The sequence below is a fragment of the Mastigoproctus giganteus genome, chromosome 6 (assembly GCF_048544385.1).
Source record: "Mastigoproctus giganteus isolate SK-2022 chromosome 6, ASM4854438v1, whole genome shotgun sequence".
Classification (NCBI taxonomy): Eukaryota; Metazoa; Arthropoda; class Arachnida; order Uropygi; family Thelyphonidae; genus Mastigoproctus; species Mastigoproctus giganteus.
The window spans coordinates 191848489-191862937 of NC_143580.1; the positions used below are offsets into that span (position 1 = coordinate 191848489).

At 37.9% G+C, this 14449-nt stretch overlaps 1 protein-coding gene across 1 annotated transcript in view; it reads left to right on the forward strand.

The window, feature by feature from the left end:
- Positions 1-14449, forward strand: part of LOC150084836 (1-phosphatidylinositol 4,5-bisphosphate phosphodiesterase classes I and II-like) — a 932481-nt gene that overhangs the window by 596519 nt on the left and 321513 nt on the right. The window contains exon 5 of the mRNA XM_090376366.1: positions 8449-8582. Within this exon, the coding sequence (XP_090232492.1) occupies positions 8449-8582 (134 nt within the window). The remainder of the gene's footprint in view (positions 1-8448; positions 8583-14449) is intronic.

Consider the following 14449-nt stretch of genomic DNA (forward strand, 5'->3'; position numbering starts at 1 on the left):
GCTGTCATTTATTTTTAGATAACTATCTAAAATTGGGGTTTTTTTTTAGAAGCATTAGCAACTAAGGCCATATTGCTCCTGTGATATGCGGTGGTCATTCCCTGACCTTTCCGCATCCTCCGTGTTTGGTGGTCACGGGCTCGAACCTCGGTCTAATCAAGAAGCGCGTGCTACGCACTGCTGCTCCTGCCCACCTGGCTACGGAGGCGCCCTAAAATTGGGAAGTGAGCTTATGAGATTATCATGTTTGAGTGTCTTCTCTAATAAATTTTGCGCTTGCTGTCCAAAACCAAACCAAATTTTACGTACCTCTCATAGGAATGATAAAGTACCCTGAAGGAGATGTTTTGTTTCGAACCGCCATCTTGAAACCAGATGACTCGAATTATGAATTGTTATGAAATCGAATTATGCACTTTCAGAACTTTTCCGTTCACAGTATCTGATAAACCAAATTTACACTATACACTGCCCTATCATAGATATCCGGACACCCCTCCGTTGATAGTTGGTCACTTCCTACCCAAGCATCACGTGTCAGACACATCTATAAATATGCTCTTAGACTTTGAGGAGACAGTATTACGATTGTGAATGCAAGATCCCGCGATCGACGGAATTAACAGGCTTCCATTGCGGAATGAAAAAGGGTTCCACATAAGCCCTCGATCTGTACGTGATATTTCAACGGTACTGAAGATTCCTAGATCGACGATTGGTGATATGATCTGCAAATGGAAGTGGACTACTGCTGAAACGATTCGGAAAACCGCTGAAGAGGACAGAACGTGACAGAATAGCCCTGTAAAGAATCGTCGACGTTGTCACAGCACACAAGGCCCTCGGTGAGACGATTGGGAAACATGTTATCACCAGTACACTTCGTTGGACGCTGCATGATATGCGTTACAATGGTTGAGCAGCCGTCCACAAGCCACTAATCACCCCAACTAAGGCCAGACGCCGTTTACCTTGGTGTAAGGTCTGCCGTTCTTGGACCGTAGACCAATGGAAAGCTATGCTTTGGAGTGACAAATCATGGTATCTGGTCTACCAGTCTGACGGTCCTACATGGTTGTGGCGGATGCTCGAAGAAAGCTTTTTGCCGTCCTGACAATGAAATTGGCGGAGATAGCATGATGGTTTGGAGCTGTTTTTCACTGTTTGTTCTGGGACCATTGGTTGTTTTGAAAAAAAAGAAAAACTGAGGTCTGTCTAGACGTCCTGCATAATAATGCATTACCTGTTGCGGCAGTACGTCGGGGAAGGCCCTTACCTGTATTGCAGCACAACTTTGCACGTCATACTGCTGGCGTTTGTGGCGGACTGGCTTGAGATCATAGGAATTGAAAAGTTGAACTGACCAGCCGAGAGCACTGACCTCATTCCTATAGAGACCCTCTGGGATGAATTGAATCGTCGGGTGCGTGGGAAGAGAGACTGCCCAATAAACACAGCTGAACCAGGTGGAAAATATCAGAGGACATTTACAAAAACTGGTGGAGAGTGTTGTTCCACGGAGACTAGAGACTGTCATAATGGCTAAAGGTTTCAGCACACGTTATTAGTTTTGCTAATTAGTTTCGGCATACCTTATCAATTTTATAAGTAAATGCAGATGTCTGAAGATTATTAACAGGAGAGTGTATGTGGAGAGTTTCTGTATAAGGGGATGTTTTTATATCGAACTGCTATCTTGGAAAAATATTAAAATAAGCTTCATTATTACTACCTTTCTGAAAGAAGTAGAAAGCAGTCTCCAATAGTTTTAATTGGAATTTCTTATTATTTAAGCAAGTTTTTAAAAGCAAAATCAACGTCGCCTCTTTCTTAGGTTCAAAAAGGAATTGAATTTTCAATAATTGCATTTATCGCTAATTAGGCACTTAACGCCAGTTGGCATGCAAGGACCCAAGCAGATTATAATTAATCATTATAAGACTTTTAGACTGGGCTGTTTTGGAACACGAAATCCAAAAAAACAAGACTGTACACAGACAGCAATATACTGTATAACGAATGTATCCGGTTTCATCGATAAATCCAGAATATCGGGTAAATAATTTTGACTTCGTTTTGCTGCATTACCAGCTGCTTGAATTAGGGTCGGCAGGGAGAAAACAGGTTCACTTAAATTTTTTTTTTACTACTCGCCAGTTGCCGAAACTTAGAGTAGTTTCTGTGAGATAACTACGAATTTATTTGCTTCATTTAAAAGATAACATCTTCCAAACGTTATCTAAGTTAATAAAAAGATAAGAGTTGTTATCTTACATAATTAATGTGGGTAAACTTGTAAAAGAAAGCCTAAACTGCGGCTGCAGTGACTCGACCAAAATTCATGTCCTTATATACTGCTTTTGTAATCTAAACACCGACTGTACTACGATATATGAGCCTTATAATTTCAAGTAGTTAATTAAAAGGCTCATGTTAGGTTAATTAACTACTTGAAAATTTTCATATTTTATAATAGAATTAAGTGTTTTGCTTGTTTTAATAAAATGCCACAACCTGCCAACTGCGGCTGTAAATCTAATTAATGAATACATCTAAGGAAAGAGTAAGATCCGAAATAGCTCATTAAGTAACATGTGCAAGTAAATGATCCTACTAAGAAAAGTGCCCAGAAACAACAGCTGGTTTCCCTTCAGCTATTTTAAGACTCTTAGTGACAGCCTCTTTGGTCCAACCGATGTTTTGCCTTCTACGGTTGTTTATTTTCCATTTGGCGATAACGGCATAAAAATCATTTTAGCTGCTTTTGTCTTTTGAAGTACGTAAAATACACATGAGTTATTTCCAATAAATCCTTGCGTAAAAAAATCACTTGAGACTAATAAACAGGCATGTCCTTTTTTAGGTAATTGTGTCCGGTCTGATGATTGTATAACATCCAGAAATAGACTATGTACTTCTACTGTGTGTAGAGTTGCGTAGATGGGTCTCTCTACGTCCTGAAACAATTTACACCCTTCTCCCACCCCCTTTTTTTGAAAGGTTGTATATCGGTGTCATCCGCTTCAGAAATTACTTCACGACTCAAAGAGGATATAGCGACACCATCCATACCATATCTGTCGAGTTTTTATTGCGATAGGCTAGCGAAGGTGTGTATTGACAGCTCGGTCAACAAGAAAGGCACAAGACTAGCATAGTTACTGCTCGTTATGGCTGTGTCAAAAGTTTGCGAGAAATCTTTCTCCCAAATGACAGTATTTGTAACAGAAGTTAGCGCATTCTTGTGTTGTTTTATTGACTGTCTTTCTTGAGTGTGATTCATAATAACAGCACGAAATTGTCTTAATAACTTTGGAGCCAGTACTTTGAACAGGGTTTTTGAATGAAGGTGCCATCAATCAAATCCTTATAAATATATTTATTTCTGAACTATTTACAAGTATTTATCTGTCACATTGCAGCAGGGCCTATCCTGATAAAGGATGGTGGCAGTGGGTGAAATGCAATAGGGGTCCAGGACTGAAGAGGGCCAAATCCCAACGGGAGGGGAATGCTCAATCCAGGCAAGAAGAACTCTTTGTTGTCCTTCTCCCAATTTAGACAAGATTGCTTCCGGTGGACAACGTTGATGAAGATACTGCTTTCCATGCTCAACGGCATATTGACAACAGGGAATACGTTGCTGATGATGCTTCTGAATTGTTCACGATAGAACTTACTTTAGTTTTAAAGAAGGTCAATGTCAAAAAATGTCCGGGAATGGATATGTAATACTGGCATGTGATGTAGAAGGGTAGCGTATGAGCTTATGTAGCATGGCGCCTCCGTAGCCAGGTGGGAAGGAGCAGCAGTGCGTAGCACACGCTTCTTGATTAGACCGGGGTTCGAACCCGTCACTACCAAATACGGAGGATGCGGAAAGGTCAGGGAATGACCACCGCATATTCCCGGAGCAATATGGCCTTAGTTGCTAATGCTCTTAAAAAAAAACAAACAACAACTTATGTAGCATCAGCCAAAAAAAAAAAAAAAATTCACACAACCATTCCCTCTAAATGTTTGTCCAGTTACTCCTTAAATTTATTTAACCTATCAACTTCCACAACGACAGATGGAAGTTTGTTCCAGTAATTAACCACCCGCTGGCTAAAGGAAAATTTCCGCACTTCTTTTCTACAGCTGTCTTTCCTCCATTTGAATTTATGCCCCCTTAGGATCGTAATCTAAACAAGTGGAAGAATCCCATAAGAATTCAGCGTACTCAATCCATTCAAGGCCTTATACACCTCAATCAGATCACCCCGCAGGTGCCTGGTCTCCAGCTGCTGCATTTTGCAGAACTTAACCCTCTCTTGGTAAGAGGATCCCTTCATTCCCCTCACTTGTTGCCCTTCTCTGTACACGCTCAAGCAAATCTACATCCTTCCTAAAATGAGGCCTCCAGACCTGTACGCAGTACTCAAGGCGTGGCCCGACCATTGTCTTATACAGAGAGACAATCACCGCCTTTTCCCTGCTAGCAAACTTCCTGTATATCATTGACCCCATGACCTGCTCTGGCAGCCTGTCTGCATTGCTCAGAAAACTCCATATCTGACTGCACAATTACTCCCAGGTCTTTTCATTTTCTACCACCCTAAATGTTAGAGAATGTATTCATTTTACGATTTTTTAAGATACCACCAAATATTATTCTGTTACTATACGATTAAACGTTTGATTGAGAGACAATTTCCTAGAAGATGAAAGCTGTCATTGCTTAAGTTAATTCGTAAGCCTCAGAAACCTGCAGTAGATCTAAAGGCTTATCGTCCAATCGCATTGTTGGCAAATATGGGCAAGATTTTGGAACGCTTGATGTTCCTTCGAACGTCAGCAGTATTAACGGCCAGAGAGATTCAGTCGTCTAAACAATATGGATTTGTTATTTGGAAGGTATGGTCAAGATGCACTAGTGGACTTTGTCTCACATATTGAAAATAATTCTATCTTCAAATATGAAGTGGCTAGATATATATATTGACTTCGAAGGCGCATTCGACTCTTTATGGTGGGAATCTGTTCTCCAAAGATTTAGGTAAGCTAGATGTCCACATGAACTTTATCAATTATATAGAAGTTATTTCTCAGAAAGACAAATAATTGTTAGTTCTAAATATAGCATTGCTACAAGATCTGTGTCCAGAGGTTTCGTACTTGGGCCTCTGATGTGGAACATGGTGATCTATGAATGGATAGAAATAACTCAAAAACTGCAAGGTAATAGCATTTGAGGACGACATTACAATTGTAATAGGAGGAAGGTCGAGAGCTAATTTGGAAGGCAGAGCAAACTCAGTACTATCTGACCTTTATCAGTGGACCCTTCTAAATAAATTGAAGATTAACCCAGTTAATTAATGGGACTCAATTATTAATGCCGTGAAATATAAATATATGGGAGTAATTATATACTTAGATTGTCTTTTTATCCTCATTTAAACAAGTGCAAAGTCAAGAAGTTTACAGTATCAATCGTACGGATATCAAGAGCAGACTGGGGCTTATCTAAAAAGACTCTTCATTTATATTATAAAGCAGTTTTCTTGCCAATAGTCACGTATGCTGTAGGAGTGTGGTTTCACCGGACAGTCATGACGAGAAGCCAAGCTAAGTTATTAAAACAGTGCAACGATCTATGTTGCTAGCGATGAATCGCGTCTATTGAAATGTGTTGACTGCAGCGTTACAGGTGCTATCAGGAACTCAGCCAGTTGACTTATATGTTATTTACAGAGGTCTTTGTGCAGATTGAAAAGACAGATTTCAATTACTATCCTAGGATTGAACTTAATTTGCACTCGGATCCTAAAAAAGAACTAGTCAGGTGTTACAGTTTACTAGTTAATCATTGGCAAATGAGATGAGATAGTTCCCCGACTGGAAGTGTGACTAAAAACTTTATATCAGACGTGACTTGCTTTATGGACATTGAGAAGCAAGCGTGGTTCTCCATGTGTATGAAGACATCTGTTTTGATAACAGGACATGGATCTTAAATGAGCTATTTCTGTTAGGATTAAAGGACAACGAATTTTGTATTTGTGGCCAGGAAGAAAACTGGAAGCATATTTTATATGATTGTAATCTCTATGACGATTATAGGATAGTTCTTTGGAATTCTGTTAATTTATTAGAGCAAGGGAATGAAGGCTTCCTTTTGGAGGACTGTGACGCTTTCCAATCTCTGCAAGACTTTGCTAATAATTAGAGAAGAGGCTTGTACTATACTAATTGCATTGTAGCATCTTGTGCTCTGACTATTGTTTTTTTTTTTTTTTTTTTTTTAATCTCTGGAGTGGGGCCCTCCCAGTTGAATCTATATAGTCTATCTTTTGGAATCACTATGTGGATTAGAGTCTCGAATAGAGACAGTAAATGAACTACTGAACTGGCCCACCTTCCCGTGGTGCGGACGAGTGCCTGGGAGGAGCCATCCTGGAGACTGCTGTTTCCAAGTAGCCAAGAGTTCAGAACACAACACAGACGTTACACACACACAAACCCACATTATACTTATGTCTGACCCTTTTTACAGTTTTCTGTACCTTCGCAAAATATACGAGACGGATTTGAACGTTTGTTCTGGGTGCCGCCTTTACATAAAACATACATGCATATCCTTCTTCCCCCCTCCCCACAGCACTAATTCTCCTACCCGAGCTACCTGAAATCCAAGATTGACCCTGTACCGTAGGTTGTTGTTATACGGTTTTAGGCGCATAACGATTTAGACCATATTGCGCCGTACCGTATATACAGGGTGTCCCATTAGTCTGGAACCATAGAGAAAAATAACTAATTCATATATTTTCATTTTTGCAGCCCGAAGATGTCTTTGAGTAAGGAAGAACGAGTCCAGATAATTCTTTTCGTAGTAAATCGCAGAATTTAACAGACCTAATCCATACCGCGAGCCAATAACACAGAGCTACGTTAGCAAAGTTTAGGAAAACAGGATCCATAGAAGATAAACTACCCAGTAGACTTTCGAAATGGACCCCCGACGATGACACAGCCACTGCCATCCTCGCTGATTTATGCAAACGTCCCAAAAAGTCTCTTAGATTGTCCTCTGAGACAAGAGTGCCGAAAAGCAACCTTCACTGCATAATTTTTTATTTTTCCCTATTCCTATGTTTTCAGAATTTTGGGACACTCTGTGTTATGTTTGTAAATTGCATGTGTTCTGTGTAGTCGATTTGCCTGTTTAAAGAACTAAAAATCCGAGTTTCTTGAAGAAAGAACTATGCAACCCTAGCTTCATTGACGAGATTCGAACCCGGACTTTTACCACCCGGTGTTGGAAGGACATTGCTTATATGCACTATGCGACCTGCAAGGGCTGTGGGGTTAATGTGCATAGAAACAATTGGAACAATTATGAAGAATAACAAAGAATAATTAAAATACAATTGCAACTTAAGAAAAAATATCTGTTGCAAAATAGATACTACAAAGCAATTTGAGTATAAATTAAACATTAAAATAGAATAACTGACTTGAGCAGCATTTTAATTAAGTGTAATACTCGTTGTTTTCATTAAACTTCAAAGAAATCCAGAATTCAGTACAATGATAAGTAAAAACATAAAATATATCTAAGTTACATGAATCTAGTCACTATCGTATCCAGGCATCATCGTAAGGGGAGGGGGGAGACATGGCGACCAGGTTTGAGTGTTTTTTTTTTTTTTTTTAGATAGACCTAAGAACACATACTCATGGTTAAGAGGGGTTATGCCCCCTCTGCTCACCCTCCGAATACGCCCCTGATCTAGTATGCCTTTTGTCTGACTAATGAAAGTAACTTAATTTATAAAAGAATAAAGATTATAATGATCCATATGTATTAAGTAAAACATTCAGTGGTTTCTAGTAAACTGGAGCAATTACACTGAGTTATGTTGTAAACGAATTTCACGCCTAACGTTATTCTGCTCAGATATAAAAGGTTTCACTTTTATTATAACTACATACGAATGTTATACATTACTTTCTGTTATTATTAATAAATACTTTAATCCGCGAGTTTGAAGTTTTTTCAATTTTGGCAGAGAGTTGGTAAGTTCAATTTCCAAAAAGGAAATTCAACTCACCTGCCAAATTTTACCCGTCTTGGATATCAGTTCCAAGATACGTAAGATCCGGAAAGTATATAAAATTTTTATAAGATTGAAAATTTTCGTAGACGAAGTATAATGCTAAAGATAACATTGTTTTTTTATTGTACCATTTCCCTTGCTCGAACCTTTCTGATTCATATGCAATTGGAGAAAAGTTATATTAGGTGAACATTACTTACTAAAGGTTCATTTGTTACTCTTTGTTTAAAAAAAAATATTTTTTTTCACTTTAAAAATATGCAATTTATTTAATAATTCAAAACCATTGAGACAGCTAATGCTTTTTATTAACCCAGTGTTGTTTCTTGTTCATTCTTTTTAGCTGTGGACCGATCATTTGTTAAAGATGGCATACAATCTGTTGGCTTTGAATGCTTCAGCGGCTACGTTTCTGGAAAAGTCTCACACTAAGATTCAGCTCATGACTGATAAAGATGGCAAAATTCCGGTGAAAAAGTAAGCTGATTTTGTGACCTTAATACAGTTCTTCAACTGATGTTAATCTTCCCTCTCCCTCATTGATATTCAGCAAAATCTCCATTTTAATATTAGCATACATGTGCTGTGCATTAATCTTTATTAAAATATCCTTCTTGTTTGCATGCAAGGAATATTTTTTTTTATCTTTAGCTTTTAAAGGTGCATTAGTCTTTTCTGTAATCCATAAGTCTTCTTTCCGTAATGGTCTAGATCAGGGATAAACAACCTTTTTGTAAGCTCTGGCCTCGGTGAGAAATGAAGTAGAAGTGGTCCATATTAATGCCTGATTTATATAGTATGTGGCCCTGACGAACCTATTTTAGAGGCCCTGAAAGTAATATCACCAGACCCTGGACCGATAGTAATTGATCTGGGTTATCTAGATTTTACAGTTAACTGAAAGTAGCAAATATATTATGGTTCCATTTGTTCGTTTTTATTATACATTAATTCTACAGAAAAATTTAAAATAACCAATGACAGTTACAAACGACAAAATTAGCACATGAATAATGTAAGATTCACCTAAATGCAATACATGAAGTCCTTTAAATACAGGATTTTTGTTTCTAATTGCACAATAACACGAAGATAGCATTAATATAATAGCATGGATGTTACATTAATATGTACAGCTTATAAATTAAAATATTCCGAATACCCTACATCCTTGAACGAATTAAAATCTTTCCATTTCCTTTTAATGGGAGGATGTGACTGAATTTTAGCAGCAAGAAAATAGATATCTGTGTAAGGTTGGTAATAGATATGCCTAAAAGGTTATGCAATTAGACATTCTTGGGCGAAATTTTGATTTTATAAAATTTATTCTTGAAAAATGTTTGTGTGCATTTGTAAATGCTTCTCAACAGTTTTGCTACAAGTCCTTTTATATTAGGAAATGTTGAAGCAGAGAATCATATACTGACCTCCGCGGTATGTAGAGTAAATGAAAATTTATTTATTTATTTGTAAAGTCTGAAGGCCTTGCTTTAGGAAGGATGTAGAGCTGCTGGAATGGTTGCAGAGAAAGGCAGCCAAATTGCTGAAGGAAACAAAAAGGTGCGCTTACCTTTCTAGGCTACAGTTCTGCAGATTGCAGCGTCTGGAGACTAAGCACCTACATGAGACAACACACATGAGCGGGCATAAATTCAAGTTGAGGAAGGATGGTTGCAGGATAGATGTGCGGAAGTTTGTCTTCAGCCAGCGGGTATTTGATTGTTGGAACAGGCTTCCATCTGTTGTTGTGGAAGTGGATGGTTTGAATACATTCAAGGAAGAATTAGCAAAATTCTTGGAGGGTGTGGATGGATGAAGTATGTAGATTTTTATTTATTTATTTATTTTATTTTTTTGGCTAATGCTATATGAGCTTGAGGCCTCCGTAGCCGAGTGGTCAGTAGCTGGAGTGCAGTAGCACATGCTCTTTGAATAGACCGAAGTTCAAGTCCCTTACTGCTAAATATGGTCGATTTACCAACCCTTACTAGATCAGCTTAGCAGATTACGGTCCATTCCCTCAACATGAATGAGGAGGCTTCCATCCTGCAGTGAATTGATAATGCTGCAGTTTACCTTTATATATATAAGCTTGCTTTATTGCATCATTTGCCACTACTACTAAATTGTGCCCGAGTATTAGAAGACATCTTTCAATTCACCATTAGTCTGTATGTCAGCTAGTTCAAGCTGATAAATTTCAGATTGAAAGAACTTGGTGATATTGCGCACATCAAGATTGAAGTGGAGCGCTTCTCTTTCAAAGGTGAATGTGTTCTGAAATAAGTGAATATCTTTGAAGTATTCTTTAGAATCCCCAAATCGATCATGAAATTCCTTCTGCAATAAATCTTATCTTCCACACAATCTTTTGTGAAGAACTTTGCTGCTTCCTTTTTTTTTGTGATATACTCTTGCAACAAGAAAAATAGAACAGGTTTTCATTCAGTTTAGCAGAGATTGAGTTTCAGTTGGAAAGATTTTACATCTGAAAACATGTCACAAAATAATTTTCCTTTTACCAAGGTGGTTTTCAGATAATTTCGGTGCCGTGATATCCGATAGAAAGGCTATGGCCCATAAGTAGTGTGAGTCAGATAACTTCTCGTTAAAGATAATTTTTATAGATATCCTTAAAAATAACAAGTAGAAAAATTAAATTTAGAAGTTAAAAAAAGTGCGAAAATAGAGGAAATCGTGGCAGGAACTGTATGGAAATAATAAAACTTTAAATTTTAAAGTCCTGTAATTCCTAAAATATAAAATACCTTGGTATTTTATATTAGGAAAACATATGAATGAAATATTTAAAATTTTTATCTACATATTGATGAAATATTTACAATTTTAAATGATAATAATAATTATACAGAATGTGATAGACTTGCGTTTTAGTATATATAACTAAAATTTTCGTACTTCCCTATAAAGGGATCTATAAGGTACAATAAAAATGTGTACAAAGCTGCCTGATGGTAAATATCATGCTCGGAGAATATTGGAATCAGTTTGTAAACAAACTGATTATATCAGTTCAGTTTATGCTTAAAATATGTACTATAGTAGTTCTTGATTTCCTGTTCCATAACTGATAGACAAAAAAGTACTAAAGTGATATTGTTAAATAAATGACAGATTTGTCTTGCATTGTGAAGTTAATGGACTGGCCAGTGCATTCAATATCAGTCATTCATGTACCCTTTATTGTAATCGCATCAGTGTTGTGTGCTTTATAATATTATCTGTGATCCTTTAATTGAATAGTTACAGTTAGGAAGTATTTTTATATTATAAACTGAAGGTTAATTTTTATGAAAGGAAAATTAAGTGAATTTCTGTTCTAATTTAGAGCTTCTTTTATTTGTTGTACTAGGTAGGCCCAGCTAGCCTTTAGCAACACCATCGTATGTTTACAATATCATACATACAGTATTATTAATAAGAATAAGGTACACTGATTCAAAAATGGACAATGTCCAAATGGACTTTGGACAATGTTGTTGAAATGCTGGTCATTTCAACAGCAAGCAACAATGTACTGAGCCACTCATGTTCAAAGCCTAGAAGCTCTGGCGATACACAATTTGTCTCACATAGATTTGATGATGCTGTTCTCAATTCAAGAATAGAATCACTACTGCGAGCTCCGGAATATCCCCAATTCACAAAGGGGGAATTGAAGGGTAACAGTAGTAATTACAGACCCGTTAGTTTAACTTCTGTTCAGGGTAAAATAATGGAATCACTAGTTAAAGATGCATTGCAGGATCATCTAGACAAGACTGCAGCAATAATTCAGTAACAGCATGGGTTTGTTAAGGGAAAGTCTTGTCTGACAAATTTGATTGGATACTATGATGTCGTTACAAAGGAACGGACTGGATGTAAAAAATAATTTTTATATCATATACTTGGATTTCAGGAAAGCTTTTGACACTGTTGCGCATGGAAGACTACTGTACAAATTGGAGCAGAATGGTATTAAGGGTAAGTTGCTACAATGGATAAGAGGGTGGTTGAGTGGGAGAAGACAGAAAGTGGTAATCAATGGGCGCTGCTCTTCGTGGACTAATGTTATTAGTGGAGTTCCACAGGGTTCGGTGTTGGGCCCACCGTTGTTTTGTATATTTATCAATGATATTGATGAAGGTATATCAGGCTTAGTGTCGAAATTTGCTGATGATATAAAAGTTGGCAGGGTTGTTAATGACAGTATGCTACTCCAACTGGATCTAGATAAGTTGGGCAAATGGGCTGAGAAGTGGCAACTGAAGTTTAACATTGATAAATGTAAAGTACTGCATATGGGTATGTTTTTTGTTTTGTTATTTGGTTTTTAGGAGCATTAGCAACTAAGGCCATATAACTCGGGGATATGCGGTGGTCATTCCCTGACCTTTCCGCATCCTCCGTATTTGGTGATGACGGGCTCGAACCCCGGTCTAATCAAGAAGCGTGCGCTACGCACTGCTGCTCCTTCCCACCTGGCTACGGAGGCGCCCCTGCATATGGGTAGAAGTAACCCCAGAGGAACGTACCAACTGTGTGGTATTACACTTAAGGTGGTAGAAAATGAAAAAGACCTGAGAGTAATTGTGCAGTCAAATATAAAGTTTTCTGAGCAATGCAGACAGGCTGCTAGAGCAGGTCATGTGGTTTTGTCAATGATATACACGAATTTTGCTAGCAGGGAAAAGGAGGTGATTATCCCTTTGTATAAGCAATGGTCAGGCCACGCCTTGAGTACTGCGTACAGTGTGGAGGCCTCATTTTTGGAAGGATATAGATTTGCTTGAGCGTGTACAGAGACGGGCAACAAGATTGATGAAGGGAATGAAGGGATCCTTTTATCAAGAAAGGCTTAAATTCTGCAGATTTCAGCGGCTAGAGACTAGGCACCTGCGAGGTGATCTGATTGAAGTGTATACGGCCTTGAATGGGTTGAGCACGCTGAATATTGAGGGATTCTTCCACTTGCTCAGATTAGGAACCTAAGGAGACATAAATTCAAGTTGAGGAAAGACAGTTGTAGAATAGATGTGCGGAAATTCGCCTTTAGCCAGCGGGCAGTTAATTGCTGGAACAAACTTCTATCTGTAGTTGTGGAAGTTGATAGGTTAAATAAATTCAAGGAGGAACTGGACAAACATTTAGAGGGAATAGTTGTACGTTTTTTTTTTTTGGCTGATGCTACATAAACTCATACGCTTGCTTTCTTGTATCACATGCCTCTATTACTATATCAATTCTAAGACTTCTCAGTCACCCTCACAAATCAACAGTGGTCATTACGTTTGTCGTGACCTCTAAGAATATTTATTGTCTTGTGAAATAGCTTGTGAAAAATTTCGAGAATATTAATGGGCTGCATTTGCTTTTTTTAAGCTTCCTTGCATTGGCATTGAACGAGATTTTAGGTAGGTATTCTTGAGGGAAAGGACGGGAGGCTGTGAAAACCGTTCCTGCTATGCAGCAGTGGTACCAAAACTTTCTCCTTGTAATTAAGTGGACAGCATCCTAAAAGGTTGGTGTTTGTATGATGGAGCTTTTTTCCTTATCTCGTAACATTCTCTTTGAAACACGACACCCAATTTGGGAATCTTAAATGCTCTCGAGCTTCTTTATACAAGTCAAAAATAAGTGAAGATTATTACATTATATAATATTAATATTTTTGAATATTCGCAGCAGAATAGAACATCATTGGCGCCTCATTTGAACGTTATCATTATGAACACGATTTTCTTTTATTATTATTTTACTTTCAATGCTTAAGCAGAACGGGATCCATTATGCATTAGTTCTGGCTTCCGACGCCTTTCATTTCTTTCCTTTCCTCCGTAAGATCACATTCTCCAGAAGACATGAACGGCTAATTATGGATCTTACCGAAGACTCGTGTTCTCTGCCTTCGACACTAACGAGATTGTGTAATTCTATGCTTCGTGAGCAGATAGGTAACCAGATATAAAATCATTCAAATTTTAAGTCGAATTTTGCAAACGTTCAGAAGCGAAGATATTTTTGTGAATGCGACATTGGCTGCCAAAACTAACGCTTTAGCATTACTCGGAAGTCAAGAGAACCGTGTTTTATCGATTTCACAGCGGTTGCAAGCGAGACCAGACAGCCACCTTTTGAATTACAAAAGGTGGCTGTAATATTCTGTTATATTCTACAAGTAGACTAGAATAGTAGACATCCGATGCCATAACATATTCTCAGAGTTAGTGATTTGTCATGCAATGACGCAGACAATTAGATGTCATTTTACGCACCAGAACTGTTTACTTGTACGTTGTAAGTTCCCTAGAATTGAGTGAATTACTATTTCACATGCA